The 26421-nt window shown below is 40.0% G+C and overlaps 1 protein-coding gene across 1 annotated transcript in view; it reads right to left on the bottom strand.

The window, feature by feature from the left end:
* AMOTL1 (angiomotin like 1) overlaps positions 1-26421 on the bottom strand; it is a 94959-nt gene that overhangs the window by 56959 nt on the left and 11579 nt on the right. The window contains exons 2-3 of the mRNA XM_081326203.1: positions 14257-14446; positions 8014-8064 (exon numbers count right to left, since the gene is read on the bottom strand). Coding sequence (XP_081182329.1) covers positions 8014-8064; positions 14257-14377 — 172 coding nt within the window. The 5' untranslated portion in view covers positions 14378-14446. The remainder of the gene's footprint in view (positions 1-8013; positions 8065-14256; positions 14447-26421) is intronic.

Below are 26421 nucleotides of genomic sequence, written 5' to 3'. Positions count from 1 at the left end.
TCAGACAAATGGCTGTCCAGTCTCTTCTTAAAAACATCCAGAGTTGGAGCATTCACCGCTTCTGGAGGCAGGTTGTTCCACTGGTTTATTGTTCTAACTGTCAGGAAATTTCTCCTTAGTTTTAGGTTGCTTCTCTCCTTGATTAGTTTCCATCCGTTGCTTCTTGTCCTGCCTTCAGGTGCTTTGGAGAATAGCTTGACTCCCTCTTCTTTGTGGCAGCCCCTGAGGTATTGGAACGCTGCTATCATGTCACCCCTAGTCCTTCTCTTCATTAAACTACACATACCCAATTCCAGCAACCGTTCCCTATATATTGTTGCTCTGATGATTAGGGGACTGTAGGCTAAAACATATGAAGAACGGTTGCTGGAATTGGATATAACTAATTTAATGAAGGGAAGGACTAGGGGTGACATGATAGGCGTGTTCCAGTATTTGAGGTGCTGCCACAAAGAAGAGGGGGGTCAACATATTCTCCAAAGCACCTGAAGGCAAGACAAGAAAAAATGGATGGAAACTAATCAAGGAAAGAACCAACCTAAGTAGAAATTTCCTGATAGAACAATTAATCAGAACTTTAATGCAGAAGTGGTGGTGTTCCTATACCAGAGGTTTTTAAGAAGAGATTGGAGAATCTTTTGTGTGAAATGGAATAGGATTTCCTGCCTGAGCAGAAGGTTGGACTAGAAGATCTCCAAGGTCCCTTCCAACTCTGTTCTTCTGTTATTCCCCGAGATAGATAAAGGGAAGGAGATAGGAAGAATGCTGTCCATTTTCCAATTACATGGAGTGATCTGGGATTCAGAGAATGGGTTTTGTAGTATAGGAGCCTGATCTTTTCTTCCACTGCTTGGCAGATAAGAGAAATGAGAGGAATGGAAGGTTGTTGTTTTTTGTGGGGGGGAAGGGTCTGTTTTTCCAGTTACCAATAAGCAGCGAATTGTCCCATTCTGACCAATAAGACCCCCCCTTTCCCTCACGGGATGGAAAATGAAAAAGTCCTTCCCCAGGTGGGACAGAAGCAGCATCTCCAAAGTAAATCTGCTCAACGCTTCACCGTGGAGTGGGCCTCTACTGTTCTCCTGGCACTCCTATGCTGCAGCTATCCCTACAACCTTTCTGCAGCACTGAAGCCAGGGGTGGGGGCAAGCTTTTCATAAACATGTACAGCAGCCTTCCAGAAACCAAAGGACATATATTCAGATGACCTGGGGCTTCAGGAAAAGGTGCACCAAAACTGTGATGGTATTTGCCAGCTGTATTCTCCCCGCCATAATGCAGCTCTCTCCTGTAGCTTTGGCAATACAGCTCTGAAGCTATAAGGTACATTCTTGATTTGTTCAATGGTCTGGAAGTCCATTGGACATGTACATTAACAACTCCCCCCCCCCACACACACACACACACCCAGGATCATCTAATCCAAGGAGCTGTACTGTGGGCCTTTGGAAGAATGGACCTGTCGTTAATTATTTTGGATATCCCTAATCAGCAATAACAGAAACCTGTGCAGGAGACAATAATAAAACTAGAAATGTGGCCGATGTTATATTCATTTACTGGACTATACTGTTGGATATACGATGGTGACTTTCAAACCATTATGGATAAAATGGACCTTTTCCCTTGCCGCAAAAAAGAACAGAATCACAGCAGAATGGCAGTGCCCATCTTATTTTGGCAGATCTCAGAAAAGATAAGGAAGTGGCGTCCTTGGTGCTGCCTGAGCTTGGTGACTTTCTTGCAGATTTTTCCTTACCAAACTAGGAACAGTAGCAATGTTAGCAGTTCAACTCTGAGCTACAAATATTCTCTTCTATCACTAAGATAAGCAGGGTTTGTATGAGATTATTGCGTGGATGGAAGGTCACAAAAACCCAGAGTCCTGTAGACAACATTGAGAAATTGAAGGATTTCCCCCAAATGAGACAAATTTCTTCCCTAGTTTGAGCAAGAAGATGACACAAATTTGAACCTGAATGGAGGATGAATGTCTGATATAATCTGAATAACTTAACGAGCTGGCAGAAGTACAAACTAATCTAGGAAAATAGTAAGAGGCAAGCAGGCCGAGTGGCTATGGAAGGTACAGGTAGTCTTCCACTTAGGACCACAATTGAGCCCAAAATTTCTGTTGCTAAGCGAGACAGTTGTTAAGGGAGCTTTGTCCCATTTTACGACCTTTCTTGCCACAGTTGTTAAGTGAATCACTGCAGTTGTTAAGTTAGTAACATGATTGTTAAGTGAATCTGGTACAAATGGTAATCCCCTGACCCTGGGACACTGCTGCAACTGTAATAAATATGAACCAGTTGCCAAGCATCAGGATTCTGGAGACATGACCGTGGGGATGCTGCCATGGTTGTAAGTGTGGAAAATTGTCATAGGTCATTTTTTCCAGTGCCACTGAAACTTTGAACGGTCACTAAATGAATGGTCATAAGTTGAGAGCTACCTGTCAAATGTTTCTGGGAAAAGATGAAATATGGAGAAAGAGTATTTCTAACATTTTTTAAAAACCCATACTATTTTCAAAATGTTAAGATCTGAACTTTAGATATTATATTATTACAGAAAGAAAGGTGTAATCTCTTCACGTTTGTACCTATATGGTAGGTTTAACATTATTTACTCTGAAAGTTTTATAGTATATTATTTTATTACGTTCGGTATAATGGCTAACCGTAGACTGCTTAAAGATGTGTGGACTTCAACTCCCAAAATTCCCTAGCCTGCTGGCTTGGGAATGCTGGGAATTGAAGTCCACACATCTTAAAGTGGTTGAGGCTGAGAAACCCCTGCAAAGAGTCTTAATGGACTTGAAGCAGAATCAAAGTCACAGAGATAAATAAATAAACCATATAGGGTCTGTCTTGCCTGCTCCATCTTTAGTATGCTCTTGTGATACACCGCATACATTCTTTATCCTAAGTAAAAGCTTAGTGTTTTGGTGGTCAAGTTCACAGTGAAGAATGAAGGAAGAAAAAAGTAATTTACCATCTTTTTTTATCCTACAGTACGGATTTCCAAAGATCATAGCACATTTTGATAGACGCAAATCCACACGCGCAACTTAAGAAATACCGCTCATTGCAATGCATTTGTGCCTAATGTGACAAGACTGCTGGAACCCGACAAGTGGGAAGAGACCTCAATGCGTGTTCTTTTCGAGAGCGGTTATAAAGTTCCATCTGCAAGCCACATTTAAAGCCACACTAAACCTTGCTACCAACCAGAATCTGGTAGGCACTGAAAAGAAACCTTGTCCTCTCCTCCTAAAATTAATAGCCACAATGAGATCTTTGCCATGGGAATGAATGTGTGTATTTATAATATTTCCTCCAACGGGCTTCTGCAAAGTACAGGCCTGCAATTGGAAAAAGCTACCCACTCCCTTAAAAAATGGGAAAGAAAAATCCGCTGCACATCTGTTTTTTTTGTACTGGGAGGAAGAGTGCTCTGTCTTTCTTTCCTTTAATAATTTGACCTGCTTTGTTTCTGACAAAAGGATGCTGTGTGAGGCACTGGCTCTTTGGATTCATTCCAAGCCCAGATATGAGGTCAGCATGGGAGAGAGAGAGAGAGAGAGAGAGAGAGGGAGGGAGGGAGGGAGGGAGGGAGGGAGGGAGGGAGGGAGGGAGAGAGAGAGAGAGAGAGAGAGGAGAGAGAGAGAAGCCCAATTCTCACAGCTGGATGTCCACTAGTAATCTGAACAAACTGTTTGGGTTGTCATTTTGATCAGAATCAAATACAATTGGATTCCTTGTTGCAACAACTGCATGTCGAAGACCGCAATCTTACAAATGTTTCCGCCTGACATCAGAATTACTGCTATTTCATATCCTTCAAAGAATATGCGTGTGTGTTTGCATCCATCCATACCAGCATGTTGATCTCTTCTAGCTCCCTAACAATATAAGCAAGGGATTAAAAAAAAACCAGCCAAATAGGATCTAAGCTGCTAATTGGAGTAATCGTTACTGCCACTGCCTATTATTGTGTTATGACTGCAGCGGAGGGCCTTGTGGCTACCAGGTCACACAAAATGTGTTGGAGTTTATACAACTTCTGCTGAAGAGGCCAGTTCGTGGAGCTGTGGTCTTGTGTAATCCTGACTGCATTCCAGTCTTTCCACCAGCCTATCATGCATAATTATTCCAAAGGATGCCCTTGGGCAGCCGGAAAGGACAATCATATTGGAGAACGTGACCTGTCAGTATCAATCTCTTGCCAATAGGTGTTTAAGCACTTTCCCCAGGAGGAGATAAATGTCCACCATTATCTTTGGAAATGTACCGCTCTGCCTGTAAAACTGGAAATGAGTTTAAAATAACCTTCAGCCTTTTATAGCTTGGTGCTTTGGGGTATCTTGAAATGACATTCTCCAGATTCTTACTCAAAGGATCTAACCCTTCAAGATGAAGGGTTATTACGTAGGACTCCTTCTCACCAATGCATGCCAACCTTTCTCATTTATCAGCAGGAAGAGTCCAATCCAGGAAGCCCCCACTGGCACTTACACAACAATTGCCCAACAACTTTAACATAGATTCCCAATGGAAAGCCAAATGAGTCACTGAACACCTAGTCATAAGAAGCCTTATAACAATAACAATCATAAAGTTGGAAGGGACCTCAGAGGTCATCCAATCCAACCCCCTGCTCAGGCAGGAAACCCTACACCATTTCAGACAAATGGTTGTCCAGTCTCTTCTTAAAACTTCCAGTGCTGGAGCGTTCATGACTTCTGGAGGCAGGTTGCTCCACTGGTTAATTGTTCTAACCGTCAGGAAGTTTCTCCTTAGTTCTAGGTTGCTTTGACTAGTTTCCATCCGTTGCTTCTTGTCTTGCCTTCAGGCGCTTTGGAGAATAGCTTGACTCCCTCTTCTTTGTGGCAGCCCCTGAGATATTCTAACGCTACTATCATATCACCCCTAGTCCTCTTCTTCATTAAACTAGACATATCCCATTCCAGCATCCATTTTTTATATGTTTTAGCTTTATAAATGACCTAATGAAAAAGTGCCAGGCTTTGAATTACCATGTCAGCAATGGACAATCCTTAATAGGATTTGTACCTCATATGGCGTCTGCCGGGACTCTTTGTTTAAATGGGGCACAGTATCCTCCCCTCTGTGTGACTGCGTGATCCCATGTCAAACTGTAGATCACATCATGATCAGCTGTAAGCTGAGGGCATATACCATCTATCTGATTTATTAATTTTTTTAAAAAAGGGGTTAGATGGCCTAGAGACATTGGGGCTTGACCATAGATCTTTTTAACATTTATATTTCACGGTGTTCTTCTAATCTAGATGAAATGTTAATACATATCACTAGTCCATGTATGATATGTCATACTCTAAATAATTAATAAATAACCCTATAGGAATCCCTAGCCAAGGCAGGCAAGCAGCTCCAACATCAAATACTATAAGGATAAATAAGACAATGGGGCATGTTTCTTGGTTGGTTGGTTGACTGGCTGGCTGGCTGATGCATTTCCATCCTAGCTTTTTTCAAACAATTCTGGAGAGTGTACCTGGGAGGGGAGGGGGTGGAGAACACATTTTCCCCCTGAATAACAAATCCATGGACTAGATTTAATTCACAGAAAAAGAGTCTGACTTTCTGAATGTACTCTATTGCTGACTGAGTACTTAAGCCTAGAGATTCTAAACAATGAATAGGAAGAGAATATCTTTCATTGCAAGAAAACACACATAATTCAAGCAAGGAAGCTTTGGAAAAAAACAGATAAAAGTCTGTTGTGTCTGTATAGTATTGTTGTTCTGAATAAGCAAAGTTGTTGCTAACGAACGAAGGGAAATATACGTGTCTCAGGGTAAAAATGCTAAATCGAACTTCCTCTCTGTGTGTCTATACAGACTGATGTTGGAAAAGGATTTGATATATTTGTAGAGAGTTGGAACATAAGCAGCAGTTTTATTTTTTTTTAAATTTTAATTCCATTTATATCCCGCCCTTCTCCGAAGACTCAGGGCGGCTTACAAGCTTAGCAGTAGCCTTCATTCTATGTATATGCCTGCTTATTAGGGCTTTCACACACATACCCAAGCGGCATTATTACAAAGTCAGCTTAATTGCCCCCAACAATCTGGGTCCTCATTTTACCTACCTCGGAAGGATGGAAGGCTGAGTCAACCTTGAGCCTGGTGGGACTCGAACCTGCACTAATTGCAGGCAGCTGGTGTTACTTAAGGAGGCATTAGCCCACTGCTCCACCATGTACTCTGCTCCAGCAAATGTGAAATAGTGAAGTGTATAGGTTTTAAGTTGCTAAAATAACTAGCAAACTCCTCTTGCCCACGCATTGATGCTATCACCTAACCCAATCACGAAACATCGGCAGGAAGAGAAGATAGCTGACAAATGAGAATAGATGCTTCTAAAATGTGAAGTAATAAGAAGGTATAATCTTTTAAATCAAAGTGCATGGGATGTACAGGTAGTTGCGACCTAGAAACACAACTGAGCCCAAGTTGTTAAGTGATTTTTGCCCCATTTTGCTACCTTTCTTGTCACACTTGTGTGAACCACTGCAGTTGTTAAGTTAGTAACACAGTTAAGTGCATCTAGCTTCCCTATTGACTTTGCTTGTCAGAAGGTCGCAAAAAGCGATCACATGACTGTGTGACGCTGCAGTCATTATAAATATGAGCCAGTTGCCAAGCATCCAAATTTTGATCACGTGACCATAGGGATGCTGCAACAGTTGTAAATGTGAAAAATAGTCACAAGTCACTTTACCCAATGCCATTGTAACTTTGAAAGGTCACTAAATGAACGGTTGTAAGTCAAGGACTACTTGTATTTTATAAAAGAGAAGAATGCCCTGGAGTTTGTCCCAAATTCTTCTTGACTAAAATATACTCTTTGGGCAAAATAACTGACATATAAAAACTCATACAGAGAATACAATTCCATGTGAGGCACCAGCGTTAGAAGGAAGATGCAAAATTGCATTGAATGTGGAACTCGGCTTTTGATTTGGCTGATTTGATAGGCTAAAAATCTGGAACCTTCTAAGACTACCATTTCCAGCAGCTCCAAAACATATAGCAAGGATCAATAATGTTGGGAGCTTTCCATAACATCTGGGTGAATCCAAGTTCCTTTCTAGACAACAGAAGGCACCAATAAAGAAATGGAGAACTGTGGTCCTAGGAGAGATCACAACAAATCATCATGGAAATCTAATAAACTGGGTCAAGTTTTAAAAACTACAGACCAGCTAGAAATTTAGTCAAAGAAGACATATGCCACAACCATTGTGGGATTCGGAGAGATTTGCTTTGAGAGTCTCGGGACAAAACATAGGAATTAATAGCTTAATCTACATGAAGGAAAATAACTTCATGAGGACATTTCGTTGCTTAGTTTATAGTTATTAAAATGACTAAACCCACCCTAGTAACAGCAATTTATACAAAAGAAAAGATATTACGAGGCATGCCTGAATAATTAATTGTTCTATCTCTGAGGATAGAATGTTTTAGGATTGAACTCGTAAAGCTCTAAATTAGCCACTTCATAGATAAATTGTATCAAGGTCAGCCGGATAGGAAATGACTTGAGTATCAAATAGGCATTGGAGCAATTTCCTGACATCCAAATCAAAAGAAAAAAAAATGCACAGGTATTTCTAGCGGTGCATGTTATTTTTATGTCTAGCTTTTTTTTCCTGAGCTTCTGTCTTTGCTGCTTTTTTTTCCTCCTGGAACAAAATGGATTCTTCAGCTAAGATTTCAGGATAATGACCAATAACAACAACAACAACAAAAATGAACAGAGAACCGATATGCCTGAAGACCTTTATAACATAGGTAATCCATTTTTAAAAAAAAAAATAAACCCAGGCATATAAACATCAGAACATACCTGGAGATGTCATCTGTTTTCAATAATTTAGCCATGCATAATCTAAATACATCCAAAAATGTAGAGAATTCCAAAGATCAAAGAGACAATACACCATGCATTTACTTACCCAACTGATGGACCCCAAAAACTGTTGGAATAACTTGGGGAGCCTCAGTGTCTGGAGAGATAAAAACAGAATAACAGTGTTGTAATTAAATCAGAATGGCATCTGTTTAGGAGTCCCTTTTCTGCTGCTTCTGCTGGCACCGTCATCATGCTGTCCCCAAAATTCCATATTGCCTAATTAATTATTACTGTAATAATTACATTAGATGGAAACAAACTTCAGCTAGGGGAAAAAACATTGCATTGGTGCAGGAAAAAAACAACACACCGAGGATCCTTACCCAACAAACTTTGTGCTGGATGGAGCTATGAGGTTCACTCAAAAAGCAGGATTCACCCATCCTCACCTCCTTATTTTGGCAGGATTTCCCTGCTTCCATGTTCTTTCTTCACCAAAGCCCCCAGCTGACCTCAGAAGAAGCATTCCTGGCTTTAGAGTCCACAGCTGGATGGAACAGTTCGGTCCTGAACCCACCTGAATTGACACAGCAACTCTTGCCTACCAACAGCGTTCTCTCTTGCAATCCAACTGGCCTTGTATCAGTTGCTAGGCAACCAAAGATGGCATATTCGATGAACGAAAGCGGCATTAACATCTCAATCCTTTTTTTTTCTAGCTTACATTTAGTAGCATTATGGTTTGCCTACCTGTCCTAAACGACCTGATTTGTACTGAATCAAATATCTATATATACATTTAAGGCAGGATGCTCTGATCAGAGAGCAGAGTCAGTCACACATGCTGCATGTGTATTTTCTCCCAGAGCAGCCTGGGCAAAACCAATACTGTCCCAAATGCATTGCTCTAATTCCCATCATTTCCATTCTGGCAAGCTGGCTGGGAACCATAGGAGCTGTGGTCCAACACATCGGGAGAAAAACCAGGTTGGAGACCTTTGCTGTTGAGGTGAGTGAAGTAAAGAAGTTCTGAATCCAGTAAGAAGGGAATGTGGAATTTGTGTCCTCCAGCTATTGCCAAGCTGCACTTTGAAACCTTGACAAGTTTCCATTATGATACAGACTGCTAGGTAGGAAATCACATTTACTTTTCTCCCTGCACCTCAAATGGTTTTGTTTTGTTATATTATATTTATATATATTATATTATATTATATTATATTATATTATATTATATTATATTATATTATATTATATTATATTATATTATATTATATTATATTATTATATTATATTATATTATATTATATTATATTATATTATATTATATTATATTATATTATATTATTATATTATATTATATTATATTATATTATATTATTATATTATTATATTATATTATATTATTATATTATATTATATTATATTATATTATATTATATTATATTATATTATATTATATTATATTATATTATATTATATTATATTTATATATATTATATTATATTATATTATATTATATTATATTATTATATTATTATATTATATTATATTATATTATTATATTATAATATAATATTATATTATTATATTATATTATATTATTATATTATATTATATTATATTATATTATATTATATTATTATATTATATTATATTATATTATATTATATTATTATATTATATTATATTATATATTATATTATATTATTATATTATAATATTATATTTATATTATATTATATTATATTATTATATTATATTATATTATATTATATTATATTATATTATATTATATTATATTATATTATATTATATTATATTATATTATATTATATTATATTATATTATATTATATTATATTATACAGTATTATATATTATATTATATTACATTACATTACATTACATTACATTACATTACATTACATTACATTACATTACATTACATTACATTATATTATATTATTATTTGCATTTTTCATCTTTATTTCTGGGAGCTTAAAGTATTGTACATTATGGGAGGAGAAGACAAAACATAGAATAATAGGGTTCAAAGGGAACTTAGAGGTCTTCTAGTTCACCCCATGTTCATGCAAGACACCCTATGCGATTTCAGACAAATGGCTGTCCAGTCTCTTCTTGAAAATTTCCAGTGATTGAGCACCCAAAGCCTCTGGATATAAGCCATGTTTTCACAGCCAGAAAATTTTTCTTCAGTTTTAGGTTGGATCTTTTTTTAATGATCTTCCACCTACTATTTTTTATCATACCTTCAGGTGCTGTGGAGAATAGGATGACCCTCTCTTTTCTGTGACAGCCCCTCAAGAACTGAAAGACTGCTATCATATCATCCCTAAGCCTTTTCTTCCTTAGATTAGACATACCTAGTTCCCTCAAACGTTCATCATATGTTGAGAGAAAAAGGTTTCCTTCATTTTATCTTTTTAAGAGGATTATGATAAACACTGGGGTTGAAAAATAGGGCCACCCACTGAATTTTATAGCCTAGTGTGGTCTTGAACCCTAATCATTGCACCATTTGGACTCTGAAGTCCTTAACACCAATATGTCCCCCAAAATAATGTCCATCTCATTCTTTCAACTCAAAAACTGAGCCAGCTCTAATCACATCCTTTCCTTTCTTCTTATTGCATCCCACCTTCAGAGCAGAAAACGTTACTGGCAGACATCCTGGCTATTTGGGCTTAATATTGGTTGACATTTTGGCACTGCACAGAGCCTCTATTGCAAAGCTGGTGCCCAATGGGGAAATAAAAGTAAAAGGATGGGATGCGAGAGTTACAGAGATGACCTTGGAGAAACTCTGCTGGAATAGTTACACAAACATTAAGTCCAGCAATAAAGGAAACATTAGAAAGAAACTCAATCTAGTTCTGTCTTAGCTCCCTGAGGTATAAGAAAGAGGGAAGGGAAAACACAGTCAGTTTTTCAAGGTTCCGTTAATACAGCCTCTCAGGGCTTTTTTTCTCTTAGAACGCTCAGAACGGAGTTCCGGCACCTTTTTTGGATGGAAGCTTGTAGCGTAGGCAAGGTGGGTTGTATGACATGTGTGAGTTCCGGCACCTTTTTCTTTTACAAAAAAAGCACTGCAGCTTCTATCCATAAAGTGTAGTTCTACTATGTTTAAGGAGTCTGTTTCCTGACCTAGCCTACGTGACAGGAAAAAAATACATCAGCCATAGTGTCTATGGAGATTCTCAATCATCCAGGCTATGGTTGTCCCAAAGGTGCTTTTTCAAAAGGCAACCTGATTTCCTTGTTTTTTCACTGAAGACGTTTCGCTTCTCATCCAAGAAGTTTCTTCAGTTCTTCTTCAGAACCTTTTTAAAAAAACCTTTTTAATGGAATAGTTCACCTCCTGAGGTCAAACAATCCTGCATCCATTGTGTTCTAGAAGAATTGTAAAAATGCAGCTTTTAAAATCAACCATACAAACAACCAACCAGCACTAGCAGGGGATACATCTGGGGAATTCTGGGAGTTAAGCAGTGGTGGGATTCAAGTATGTGAACAATCGGTTCTCTGTGTCGATGCCACTTCCGGAAGTCCATTCTGAGCCTGGGCAACAAAAAATTAGCTACCGGTTTTGCCAAAGTGGTGCGAACTGGCTGAATCCCACCACTGGAGTCTTAAGTCTTAAAGTTGCCAGGTTTGGAGACTTCTGTTATAAGGTAAAAATCCTATTCTGTTTGGTGTTCTTGGTCTTTTCAGTAATATTCATTGCTTTTATTATTATAGTTTTGTTACCGTGTAATTTAGTTTTCTAATTTGTACGGCTGCTTGACCCTATAACAATTCTGGTAGCATACACTCTTAAAAACACTTGGGACTATACAAAACAGGCCTGGGTCAGAGTGTCAGTGCAGCCTCTTGTCATATTTTTGACTGCTATGCCTATTTTTGTACAGGCTGCTATGTTTTGCTGCTTTGCAACTGTTTTTAATTGTTTAAAATTGCATAGTGGATGTTGAAACTGCCCAGAGATTTCTGGAGAGAGGCTACAATAAATCTAAGCAAACAAACAAATATCCTTTTAGCATAACACATTCCTTTGTAGGACCCACACCATATCTTAACTGAAAACTGGATGTTTTAAGGCAGACATGTCAAACACAAGGCCCAGGGGCCGGATCCGGCCCGCGAAGTGGTTTCATGTGGCCCGTGAAGCCATCCTGGAAACAGTGAGGGAACGGCCCCCACTGCCTTGGCCCTGGCCCAGAGACCCTCCTTCCGCCAGAGACCCTCAGATCTGTCCCACTCCTGCCCAGGCCCCCATAGGCACCCTTGATGCGAACAATGTAGAGCTGGCCACGCCCACCCAGTAGGCCACGCCCACCCAGTAGGCCACGCCCACCCTGGCCACACCCACCCGGCCCCTTGAGGGCAACCGCAATGCTGATGCGGCCCTCAATGAAATTGAGTTTGACACCCCTGTTTTAAGGTTTTTAAAAAGGGCCCATTTAAATGAGGATAAGGCTCAGTGGTTAAAGACGCTAAGCCTGTCAGCTGGAAAGCTGAGTGCTTGGGTTCAAGACCTGAGCGCCACACAATGGGGTGAGCTCCCATTACATGTCCCTGCTCCAGCCCACCTAGCAGTTTGAAAGCATGCAAATGTGAGTAGATAGGTACCACTTTGGTGAGAAGGTAACAGTGTTCTGCGTGCCTCAGCATACACCCATACTGGCCATAGGACCATGGAAGCATCTTCGGACAACACTGGCTCCCTCAGCCAAGAAACAGATGAACATTGACCCCTAGTGTAATGTATTGTCCATAACTGTTTTAAATCACTTGCTTAATGTCTGACCTAGATTTCTGTGTTATCTAACAGTTGCTGTTACTGAAAGCCAGACTTGCTGTCTCCAGGCTGATCATTAGATTCTGGGCGGGAAACTGTTACTTTGAACCTATTGGTCACCGCCTAGAGGCTAACCATATAAATTGCTGCGCAGCAGCCATTAGGGCTGCTTCTATTCTGAGTTAATAAACTTGTTTGCTGTTTCAACACTTCGTCTTGCTTAATGCCTAAAGAACCGAAGATCTAACACCTAGAGTCAGACATGATTAGACAGGGGAAACCTTTACCTTTAACCTTTTAAATAAGGATGAGAGAGAGCCACACTTCCCTGGGGGAATGTTATTCCAACAGGTAGGTGCTGCCATAAAAACATCTGCTTCCAGGGCCTGTTGTAATGGGCAGCAAGAATGAGCCGGAAGAACAGGAGAAAGAGCTGCTACCAAAACAATGATCAGATAAAAGAAACCCAAGTCCCAAGGAGAACTGTAACCTGAGGAATCATTTCTGGAAGAACACACACACACACACACACACACACACACACACACACACACACACACCTTGTTCTCATGAATGTAAAGGGAGGGAGGGGAAAATTGCATTGCACGATTCAGGATGTGATGAGAGAAACATTGTAGCTGTTAAAATATAAGGTTGTTTACATGTGATGATTTATTATTTGTTAGCTGAAATTAATTTTAGCTCCTGCCCCCCACCCCCGCTTCCTGGGACACCTCCTACCTGTTTCTCTAAAGATAACCACAATGGCAGTAGAAGCTAAGATTGTTCAGTAAACCCACTTTTAAGATTTCACATCTCTTCAATAATAAACCTACTTTTGGGGGGGGGGTGTCACTTCCTCATCTGTGCAATGCAGGCAAATCCTTTGTTTTCAGACCCAAATTACTCTCACATCAAAAAAATCTTTGTACATGTAGTGCATGACTTACACCCATTCGTTTAGTGACTGTTTGAAGTTACAATGTCACTCAAAAAAGTGACCGTTTTCCACACTTAACGACACTTGCAGCATCCCCATGGTCGTGTGATCAAAATCCAGACTCTTGGCAACTGGCTCGTATTTATGACGGTCGCAGTGTCCCAGGGTCATGTGATCAACTTCTGCGACCTTCTGACAAGCAAAGTCAACGGGGAAGCCAGATGCATTTAACCACCGTGTCACTTAACAATTGCAGTGATTCACTTAACAACTGTGGCAAGGAAGGTCGTAAAATGGGGCAAAGCTCAACACACTAGCGACAGAAATTTTGGTTTTTCAGTTGTGCTCCTGAGCCAAGCACCACCTGTAGATGGAGTTCAGTTGTTTACTGATCATTTTCTTGATTATGTTACAGTCTGTCTGGAGAAGCGTGTGGCTGGAATGCACCAAAATCAGGACTATTTTAAAAAGTGGTTCTTCAGGAGAAGATGTGAATTCTTTTCCTCCTTCACTTCGGCTGAGGGTAGAAATGTGAAAATGGGAGGGGAGGGGGGAGGAAATACCACATTCTTGCACTAGACATACCTTTTAGAGCATTGACAACATGAAGAATTGCATCAGGGGTGAGCCAGCTGAAATCATCTAAATTCCAGCTTTCATGCAAGTCCATCATTCTTGGTAAGGTGAAGCCTTGGTTGCTGCACATGTAATACTTTACAGGAGAGCAGGAACAGCTAGCAACACTTTACAGGAGAGCAGGAACAGCTAGCAACACCTTGGAAAGAAAGCAGTGCAAGGTAAAATTAATCACAATGGCTACCTATTTCAGAAAGTGAGGAAACAGACGGTTGCTACAAAGGCTAATCCCGTTATATGAAGCAAGTAGTAAAGCGTGATGTCTTGTAGGTAACATAAAATTGCCTTGCACTCATAGAAGACAAAGATACTTTGGATCTGCCCGAGGATGTATAGAAGGCTGTAGTAAAAGTGTTAAGCGAGGTTAGCAGAAAAAGTAACTCTCAATATTTTAGGTTTTTTTTTAAAAGCTAGCGTTTTTTTAAAGGTAACCATGTGATTAAGCTTTTATCTTTTCTATCACCTAATTTTAAACTTAGCACGTTTACTATGCTTGCCGTATGCTATTGTGATTCTACAATATCACCTAATAGTTTGTCTCTCTATGGATCTGATCCTTGACTTATGACTGTAAAGGAACCTGCCCACCATGGTCGTAATTTGGGATGGTTGATCTTATGATCTTTTTTGTGCCAGCTATTTGGTGAATACAACGATTGTAGAGGGCCACTGCAGTCATTAAATGAACCAATGGTTTGCTATGGGCACAGTTTTGCCGAAAACCAAAAGTCAAAAGTTTTGCTGATTTTCAGCAAAATTGTCATAAGCTAGACAAGATGGGTGGCACACAAATCCAATAAATAAAATAATAAAATAAAAATGGGACACTGCAAACGTTTGCAAATATGGTTACATTGCCAAGTGCCAAATGTTTAGTGACATGACTGGAGGGTCTCCCAACCATCTGAATTTTAAGTAGTCCTAAGATAGATTTGTCATACATTGAGAACTACCTGAAGATCATTAGTTTGTAGCAATGAAGAGGTTTATCCAGTGGTGGGATTCAAATATGTGAACAACCAGGCCTTTGCTTAATGAGCACGGTGTTGGCTTAAATGTTGTCAAATGGGTCAGTCTTGTGATGACTTGCTTAACAACCAACACCATTCACAAACATAATTCCAAGCCCAATTACTGTCATAGGTTAAGGACTACCTGTATTATAGTGATTCAAGCCTATACTCCTTCCATAAATGCAGAGGAAGCAGTAACCAAATAGTTCTCTAATGATTTTCAACACCTTGTCAACATAATACCCAAGAAAATATGTTCTAGTAATTACAAATACTGTGTTCCAAGAGTACTTTACATATTGAATATCGTGGTACGCACAACACTGAAACCAAATTGACTATATATCTTCAACAAGCAAAGGTCAGGAAATTTTCTTTAGTGAGTCAAAACCAGACTTGGTGCAGACACTGTTCCTGCCATAATCATAAACACCTTGCAAAATTACAACTAAAGAAAGCAAATGCAATCATCAAACCAACAAGGTACAACCTTGGCAATGTGCCATATTATTAAATAATGAGGACTAGATTTAATGGATTGGATTTGATACATAAACTGCCCGAAGACTTCTGGAGCAAAGTGCATGACATAATTAAAGGTAAATCAAACACACACATCCTGGGGAAGATAGTTGAGAATACCGTGGACTACAACTCACTTAGTGTTAAATGAAATAAAACCACATTTCTCATTGGAAGCACTAATATTGTTTGGTTGGTTGGTTATTGTCATCAAGGTGTCTTAGCAATCACAGATAGATTTTTTTCACTATAATGATCTGTTCCTAACTTGTCCTTTCAGATCTTTACAACATTTCACCCATTACCAAGGTAATTTGAATCCACTCATCCTGCTGCTGGTCAATGAAGCAAATACTTAAATATTCTGGACAGACAGTGGTGCAAAAGAGTAATGAAGACCTTAAAGTTTGGGGTGGGGGATCAAAGAATTAAAAAAAGAAGAAGCTGACTGAGCAGCTAGATGCGTAGAAAGCAAAGCAGCTAGATGCTTAGAAAGATTCAAAGAAGTAATTTCTGACAAGCAATCCCAATGAAACAACGTCTATTGCAGGGGTGTCAAACTCAATTTCATTGAGGGCCGCATCAGCATTGCGGTTGCCCTCAAGGGGCCGGGTGAGAATGGCCAGGGTGGGCGTGGCCTACTGGGTGGGCGTGGCCAGCTCTACATTGTTCGCATCAGGGGTGCCTATGGGGGGCTGGGCAGGAGTGGGACAGATCTGAGGGTCTCTGGCAGAAGGAGGGTCTCTGGGCCAGGGCCAAGGCAGTGGGGGCCGTTCCCTCACTGTTTCCAAGATGGCTTCACGGGCCACATGAAACCACTTTGCGGGCCGCATCCGGCCCCCGGGCCTTGTGTTTGACATGTCTGGTCTATTGTGTCATGAAGACTCAGAAGCAACTAATAAAATTGCACAAACCCACAAATACAGAGCCATACACAGCCTTGATGTGCAGCTTGACGGTTACTACGGCCACCACCAGTAATTTTTATCAGACCCCCTCCCTGCTAATTCTGGCGTGTGATGGGGCTTTCAAAGCCTGCATACTTAAGAGACTGAAAACGAAGCTGACTCTACTGACAAGTAAAAAGAGAAAGATGATAAAGGACACATAGGTTCTGTAGCACCATCTCCTGGACCTCGTAGCACCGAGGTGTGTGACCATTAAAATCAAACTTTCCTCTCTCCCTGTATGGGAAATAGACCAACCTCATAAGAGAGTCTAGTTTTATTTGAAGAAAAAAAATGTAAAAATTATTTTGCAACTTGTGTCACATGCAAAGCATTCATTGATAAAGGAGAAAAACATGCAGATCTTTTCAAAATAGGCAGTAACTGGGGGTGGGTGGGGGGGACTCCAATGGGAAAAAATCCAGTATAAACACTATGAAGTTCTGAGCAGTTCACTGGATGATAGAGCTGTTATTAATATAGACATAGGATCAGTGCTTTTTTTGTAAAAGAAAAAGGTGCCGGAACTCACACATGTCATACAACCCGCCTTGACTACCCTACAAGGTTCCATCCAAAAAAGGTGCCGGAACTCCGTTCTGAGCGTTCTATGACAAAAAAAAGCCCTGCATAGGATGATATGAAGAGGGGACAATTTGCATAAGGACTGAGACCTTGTAAAAGCAATAGTCACCAGAGACAACAACTTAACTTACCTAAACACACACCCTGTCAAAATAAAAGCAAGTCTCATGGATTATTTCCAGCTAAGCTTATTACCTATTCCTTAGGATGAACCCTAGTAAGACCGCACCTGGAATACTGCAGCCAATTTTGGGCACCATATCAGAAAAAAGATGTTGAGAGTTTGGGGGAAAAAAAATCAGAGAAGAGCAACTAAGATGATCAAAGGCCTGGAGACTAAAACATACGGAGAACGGCTGTGGGACTTGGGTTTGGCTAGTCTAAAGAAAAGAAGAAATAGGGGAGACACGGTAGCAGTATTCCAGTATCTGAGGGGCTGCCACAAAGAAGAGGGGGTCACGTTATCCTCCAAAGCACCAGAGGGAAGGATGAGAAACAATGGTTGGAAACTGATCAAAGAGAGAAAGTACAATTGGAATTCTGCTAGCAGTCAGACAGGATTTTTTGCTGCTGGGGTTTTGGTTTTGTTTTTTTTGCTACTCAAGTTGCAAAAAATAATAAAATTGGGTTTATCCAGCTATGAGCATTGCAGACTTGCCTGCTGGTAATAATTATTTTATTTGCAATAATATATGCAAGGTATCATTTAAGCAATCATGCTTGCAGTAGGTAGTAGGAATCTGAAAAACAACTGATTTTACATATTCAGTATTTACCCTTCTATATCTTTACCAGGAATGCTAACAAATTGCTAGTTTTCCTGCTTCTTTGCCCCTTTCTCAACCTGTCCAATAGTATAGGGTCTCCTGCTTGGGGGGGGGTAGACTAGATGACCTACAAGGTCCCTTCCTACACTGTTGTTCTAATTCTAATTCAATATTTGAGGAAAATCCACGCCATCAACCTCTATTACAAATGTCTTGCATAAACTTTAGCTCCTGCACTTTAAATGTTCTTGGGTATGATTTGCTAACAATCCATCTGCATGTCCATGCAATAGTGGCCCAACAATCTCCTTTTGCCTTTGTCACAACTGTTTGAAGTTGAGGTTAATAAAAACGAAGAATTTGCTTTGTGCACCCAGAAATGAGGCTCAGCTAGGATTCAAGTCAGGCTTTGCCACGATTGTTGATCAAAAGAAACAGAACTCACCCAGGGTGCTGCCGCCTTCCAATCTCTCAGTTTACAAGGTGGCACTTGAAAGCTTAAAAGTGACACGCCTTACACTCTTAATTACTGATCGTACAAAGAGATTCCTTAAATAAGGCAGATAATTGTGTCAGCTTAGGTCAACTGCTTGCTAAGAATGGTGCTTCTATGCAAGTCCAAACCAGTAGAACAAGAATGAACAGTCAGGAATGAGCAAGTATTTATTATGGGTTCTACACGAGATGAGGTAGACTAATTTTTCTCCTCTTTCTACTTTCCCAGTCAAAATGCGCACCTCTTTGGAGTAAGATCAAGGACTATATTGTTCTCATCAAAGCCCTTTGGAGAATTACAAATGGGTGGATATAATGATGAACACAGTCTTGATGTGTGGTGCCAAAACACATACATACATATACATATACATACACACACACACACACACACACACACACACACACACACACACACATACAATTTTAGAGCCATGGTGGCGCAGTGGTTAGAATGTAGTACTGCAGGCTACTTTTGCTGACTGCCGGCTGCCAGCAGTCCGGCAGTTCGACTCCCATCGGCTCAAAGTTAACTCACCCTTCTATCCTTCTGAGGTCGATAAAATAAGGGCTCAGATTGTTGGGGGCAAGATGCTGACTCTGTAAACTCCTTAGAGTGGGCTGTAAAACAACATTGACTTCTTCTTGATCCACTAACCATTCCTAGCATCATTGACTTCTCCAATGAATTTGCACACATGATATGGTCAAAGTAAATTAGAAGTAGACTTGCAATTTTGGCTTCTAGTGATGTTCTTGGTTTTATATGATTCAGTACTTTTATCTTGGTTGTTCTGTCTATTGTATACTCAATAATTTACATCAGCACCACAGTTCAAAGGTGTCCATTCTTCGATCAGCCATTCTTAGTGTCCAACTCTCACAGCCATACGTTATTATAGGGAAGCACATACATATACACATTCATATAAGGACATTCACACCTGCTTCTGGACTTTTTGCTGCATACTGAAAAACGAAAAACTTTGACTTTAGGTTTTGATTATTAGAATGATTATGTAATTACCGAAAATGCTTGAAATCTTATATAATGTAAAGCAAAATGTTGATGTGTTGTTTTTGTAATCTACTGCATCAAAGAAAATCAGTAACTTTGGGGGGACTACAGTTGGAATATATATATATTCCAACTGTATATAGGGACAATATATAGGGATGTGGTGGCTCAGTGGATTAGGAAGCTGAGCTTGTCAATCAGAAGGTCGGCAGTTTGGCGGGTCAAATCCCAAGTGCCACGTAACAGAGTGAGCGCCTGTTACTCGTCCCAGCTTCTGCCAACCTGGCAGTTCGAAAGCAAGTGAAAATGCAAGTAGAAAAATAGGGACCACTATGGTAGGAAGGTAACAGCGTTCCGTGCGCCTTTGGCGTCTAGTCATGCCGGCCACATGGCCACGGAGATGTCCTTGGACAAGCGCTGGCTCTTCGGCTTTGAAACGAAGATGAGCACCTGCCCCTAGAGTCGGAAATGACTAGCACGCCTGTGTGGGGAAACCTTTACCTTTACAGTTGGAATAGAACTGGGGTCTCACTAATCCTGGTCCAAATATTTAATCACCATACCAGACTGGCTTTTGTTTAAGAATTCCTCTTAATTCCTACTGTTTTTAGAAAATAGAAATATGCCTATAATTCAGTTAAAGAACTGAATTTCAGAATCTTGTTGTGAATGCAATCATTCCTGTCAGGATGAAGTATCTGGGCCATTTAGAAGAGATCTTTACAATTGTAAGATAATGTTGTATTGCTTAAAGCAACATCTCTATAAATACTGGAGTAAGTAATTGACATAAAGAATTGTCATTTCCCTCAAAGCAAAATATGTAACCACTGTATTTTAAAATGAATAGTGACTTTGAATTCCTGAACACCGTGATGACAATTTGAATGTTCTATTATGGTATCAGTGTTATATTGAGAAATAAATCATATACAGTACCAACCAACAGTACAGTACCAATCAAGGTGCTGGTAATGACCTATAAAGCCCTACATGGCATGGGTCTGGATTACCTACGGCAGCACCTGCTGTCGGCATCAACCTCCCTCCGTCCAGTGCGCTCCCACAGAGAGGGCCTCCTCAGGGTGCCTCCGATCAGAGAATGTCGATTGGTGGCCAATTGGTGGGGAGGGCGTTCTCTGTGGACGCGCCAGACCTATGGAACCGCTTGCCGGTTGAGCTCCGGATGGCCCCCGACCTTTGCTCCTTCTGGCGCGATTTAAAAACTTATTTATTTGAACAATCTGGCCTGGTTTGATGGGTTTAGGGTTGGATCTAATTTTAACATAGTTTTAATCATTGTATTATATTGGGCATGATTATTTAATTCTTTTAACTTCTTTATTTATATTCTGATATTTATTGCCCTGTACACCGCCCTGAGTCCTTCGGGAGAAGGGCGGTATAAAAATTTAATAAATAAAATAAAATAAAATAAATAAATAAATAAACTTTAAACTTCTTGAAGAGGAACTCTTTTATCCTTTATAAAAAGGTGCTGTATGTCAAAGAATTAATGGCTCAGTGACAAGCAATTTAAAAATGATTGACATTTGTATTCCAAAACACTTGCCCAGATAACATCACTATCAAGTAAACTCAAAGTACAACATTGTGACTTTTCCAAAACTCTTCTTCAAGAGATGTAATAACTATAGTAAAGGGAAAAGTGGAGGGAGATTAGGATAAAATTCCTTTACTTGTTGTTTAGCCCGCCCCCCCAACCCTAGTATGTAAAAGAGTTAGGGCTGTATGTTTAATTGGCAAATAAAAGGGGAAATGAATTGTGTAATATCACCTCTTGCTCCTGTAATGTTGAGGCATATGATTAGGAAAATAAGCACCTTCGCCCGGTGTAATGAGATAGATAGACTAATCTCACAACAGATAAATCAAAGTTTATTAAAAGGGGAAAACAGGACAGTAAATTTGTTTTCTTGGGTTTTAATAGGCATATGTTAAACACTCCGTAGCAAGAGAAATAGAACACAGAGCTGCTCAAAATAAAATCAGCATCTGAACATTACACACAGAGAGAGACAGATACATTTTTCTTCCATTCAGTTGCATCTGATTCTGCCTGGAGATTGTCTCTTTCTTAGGGCTGAGAGAAAGTGACTGGTCCACATTACCCAGCTAGCATTGCGCCTAAGATGGAGCTAGAACTCATGGTCTCCTGGCTTCTAGTCTGATGCCTTAATCCAGGGGTCTTCAAACTCGGCCTTTTTATGACTCATGGACTTCAACTCCCAGAATTCCTCAGCCAGCGTTGAAGTCCATGAGTCATAAAAGGGCTGAGTTTGAAGACCCCTGCCTTATTCAAACTGGCTCATATTCATTCTCTCTCTCTCTCCCTCTGCTTTTGTCATTGTGAGCATAGCATGATGCTATTGCGACAGACAACTATATATTAACTCTCTATTACTGCCATTTAATGGTGAATCAGAGTTCTCCACCTCACAACACTGCACATGTCATTCTTGGTTCTTTGGGCCTGGCTTTAACTGAGCAACAGAGGAAACACACACACACACACACACACAAACACACAAAGCCACCTAATCACAGCCCAGCCTCTGAGTCTCATTGGGTCTCATTGGGTCAAGGAGCATCAACATTTTCTATATCCCATTCCAAATCTATGCTTTTTTTTCCAGTTCCTGTATTTGCGCAAATTGGATGGATGAAGGGCAGGCTCCTCTTAAGAAAAAGCTCTATCGTTTGTTTGGTTTTTTTTGTTTATGTTGCTTTCCATTGCCAGTCATGGCATCAGAACAACAACTGACTTCAATTCTTCCAAGTCTTTGATTTCCTGGCTTACGTAATTGCGTACGTTTGTCTCCTTTTTTACTTGATGAATATCCCTGACTGTACAATAAATAAATAAATAAATAAATAAATAAATAAACCTTTATTGTCAAAGTACAACATGTGTACATTGAGATTAACTGAGCCTCCCCCCCCCGTGCTCTCTCCCCCCAACACACAGTGACAACAAACCCTCCATCCTACCACACCATGTGAACCAACTATACCACACACCTAGTCTCCCAAGTCAATTCTGCATAAGATTATGTCCCATTTAAAAGCCTAACAGCCCACGGATAAAAGCTATTTTTCAGCCTGTTGGTACGGCTGGCTATATTCCTGTATCCTATAACTGGTACATTATAATAATTGGTACTTTCTAAGCTTCCTAGTCCAGATGAGGAAAACAAAAACAAAAAAAAAACAACTCACTCTAGTCCAAAAAGCCAGGGGGGGGGGGAAGGAAAGCTTCGAAGCAACCGAACACTGAAGGCTTATTCTTACCCAGGGAACCCATTACCGTAAATGATGAATCTTTCTCGTTAAGTGATCTATTTCAGCCACTAATGATGTGAGATCCTGGGAAGGAAGATTATAGAAGCTGCTTTCATCCCCTGCAACACAAACTCCCATCTAAATTAAGAGCCCAGAGATAATTAATCTCAGCAAAGAAGGTAATGCTTCCAAAATCTCTACAGAACTCATGACAACAAAGCACCTCTTCATGGCAGATACTGTGGCTCTGATATTTCAATATTTTCAGGCAGTTAATGAGAAAATCGTTCAGTCACAACCAAAAAGAGTGGAAGACCATTCAAGTTAAAAATGCTGTAAAGAAATTCTGGGTGTAATTCTGATCAATAGTTTTAAGTCAGAAGATTTTGGGGGTTTTTTTCTCTTTTTTTCTCTCTTTTAATGTTTTAGTTGGTCACATGTTTGCTGTCTGGCGTTTTATGCAGCAAACCCTCACCCAAATGACCGCCAACCCACTGCTCAGACTGTCTTATAGTCTTGGTATTTATTTTTATTTATTTATTTATTTTTGGGATTTATATGCCGCCCTATCTCCCGAAGGACTCAGGGGGGCTAACAACAATAAAAAATACAATAATACAAAAGTTAAAAAGAATTAAACTAGCAGCCCCAATAATAAAATTAAAAACATTTTAAAAATCCCTGTTGTCAGTCCAGGTCAGCCTGATAGAAAAGGAACGTTTTAAGACCACGGTGAAAGGACCGAAGATCCGGGGCCATGCAGAGCTCAAGGGGAAGTTGGTTCCACCGGGCTGGCGCTCCCACAGAGAAGGCCCTCCCCCTGGGGGTCACCGGCTGACATTGTCTAGCTGACGGCACCCTGAGGAGGCCCTCCCTGTGTGAGCGCACTGGGCGATGGGAAGTCGTTCCCGGCAGCAGACGGTCCTGCAAATATCCCGGGCCTAGGCCATGTAGGGCTTTAAAGGTAAGTACCAGCACCTTAAATCTCACCCGGAGGGCAATCGGTAACCAATGCAGCTCACGCAGGAGGGGTGTAATATGGGAGTATCGGGATGCTCCCATCACTACCCGCGCGGCCGCATTCTGTACCAGCTGGAGCCTCCGGGTGGTCTTCAAGGCCACCTCTCATCTCAGTGTGGATCTGAATGCAGAATACAGAATAATAGAGTTAAAAGGGAACTTGGAGATTCTCTAGTGTCTAGTCCAACCCCATGCTCAGATGTGATCCTGCGCAGTCTTTCTGTGAACAGCTATGGTCGGTTAGGTGCTTCCAGTTAATTTACTCCATGAGGGAGACAGACGGTTTTTAAATATGATGTACAAATAAACAATAAATAAATAATTTTAGGCATACGTAAATGTAGCAGTGGACATCAACTTGGAAGAGGCTGCCTGACGTGTGTTTGAAATCAGAGTCTGTTCTTTTTCAAATAATTCCACTAAGCTTCATAATATAAAACACAAATGAAAATGGAAGAAAGTGAAAAAATGAGGGAGTGAAAAGAGGAGAGATAGAAATGTAGGGAAAAGAAGCAAACGGGGAAAAAAAGCATTGACTTCTAACTCTTTAGCGCAATAGAATAAAATAATAACATTACAGCCTAAACTTTGTAATTTTGCATACTTAATATGTACTAGCCATTTCTACAACAAACTTAACTAATCAGCAAAAAACAAAGTCAAAGTTTCATCTTTTCCCCTCTCAAGCGCAAAATCCAGAAACAGTTTCCAAGAGGTGTTTTTTTCCTTTGTTCAGAGCAGTTAATTTAGGCGTCTCTGCTATTTCCATCAGTCTGTGCAGCCTTTCATCCGTCGTGAGAAGAAAAGTTACCTTTCCATTTTTGTGCATAAAGCATTCTTGCTGCTGTCAACATACAACACAGCAAAGATCCAGATTTTTCCAGATTTTCTTTCTGCAAAATAAGGGTCCTTTTCTAAGCTGCTTTGCAGTATTCTTGGAATAGTCTTGGAACTATTTGAATAAAAAGCTGAATGGCTCATCTTTTTAAAGGAATCAAATAAATGTGGGTTACTAAAGAAATTAATGAGTTGAAATGCCACATTTTCCTTCCTTTTTCCCCCCCTTCCCTAACCTATAATTATTTCCTTTCCTTCGTTTTCTCTTTTGTTCTCCTCCCCTTTGCTTTGACTCCTGTGTACAAAACGGACTGCGGTGTATGAATCATTATCCAGTTGCGGTTGTTTTTCCACTAAAACCTCTCATCTTTAACAACTATATGTCAAGGAAATGAGGCCAACTGAGCTTTTCACTTAGAATGTTTCCAGTTTAAAACGATCTGTTTTTAAATCTGGATGAGAACAGCTGCTGGTTTGGGTTTTTTTTAATTTGTTTAGTCTCTGGGAATTCAGCTTTTTTTCATCTATTGTCAGAAAAAAAGAAAGTGGTACTCAAGACAGATTTATGGGTTTTGTCCTAAGATTTGCAGATCTCCTCTTTAGCTGCTTGGGCACTAATTGCTGTCAGTGATGGGAAGAATTTCTTCTGCAAGAATCCAAGAGCTGATTCTCTTAGATAAGAGACCTGCCTCCAGAAGCAGTGAATGCTCCAACACTGGAAGTTTTTAAGAAGAGACTGGACAGCCATTTGTCTGAAATGGTGTAGGGTTTCCTGCCTGAGCAAGGGGTTGGACTAGATGACCTCCAAGGTCCCTTCCAACTTTATTAATATTATTATTGATCATTGCACAGTCAGTCAGATGACTGGATTTGGCATTTTTGTCTACCTATCGAGTCCTTACCAAGGACTTGGGATAGGCAGACGTGGATGTTTGATGGTATTACAGATATAGTCGCAGGATGGAAGCAGTTCCTAGTAAGGCCGCCTTTTGCAATTGACTAATGGTGAATTTGTCAGTGCCAATGGTGTTCAAGTGGTGCCCCAGTTGTTTTAGGATTGCACCCAAGGCACCTATTACTATTGGTACTACTCTTGCTTGCCTTTGCCACAGTCTTTCTATTTCTATTTGTAGGTCTTTGTATTTTGTTATCTTCTCCAGTTCTTTCTCATCTATTCTGCTGTCTCCAGGCACTGCCACGTAGACTATCCAGACTTTTTTGTCTTTCTTATCGACAATTGTTAAGTCCGGGGTGTTATCTTGCAGGTGCTTATCTGTTTGAATTCTGAAGTCCCAGAGCAGTTTAGCTTTATCATTTTCTATGACTTTCTCTATTTTATGATCCCACCAGTTCTTGCTTACAGGCAAATGATATTTCTTGCAGATCTTCCAATGAACCATTGTTGCTACTTTGTCATGCCACTGCTTATAGTCAGTCTGTGCAATCTTGCAGCAGCTTACCAGGTGGTCCACTGTTTCTTCTGCTTCTTTGCATAGGTGGCACTTACTGTCTGTTGCTGTCTTCTCAATTTTGACTTTGTATGCATTTGTCCTTAAGGTATTGGTGGTGGTGGTATTATTATTATTATTATTATTATTATTAACATT

This window comes from Vipera berus (genome assembly GCF_964194415.1).
Source record: "Vipera berus genome assembly, chromosome: 4".
Taxonomy (NCBI): domain Eukaryota; kingdom Metazoa; phylum Chordata; class Lepidosauria; order Squamata; family Viperidae; genus Vipera; species Vipera berus.
Note: the sequence above shows the minus strand (reverse complement) of the source record. Positions and strands in the feature narration are given on the sequence as shown.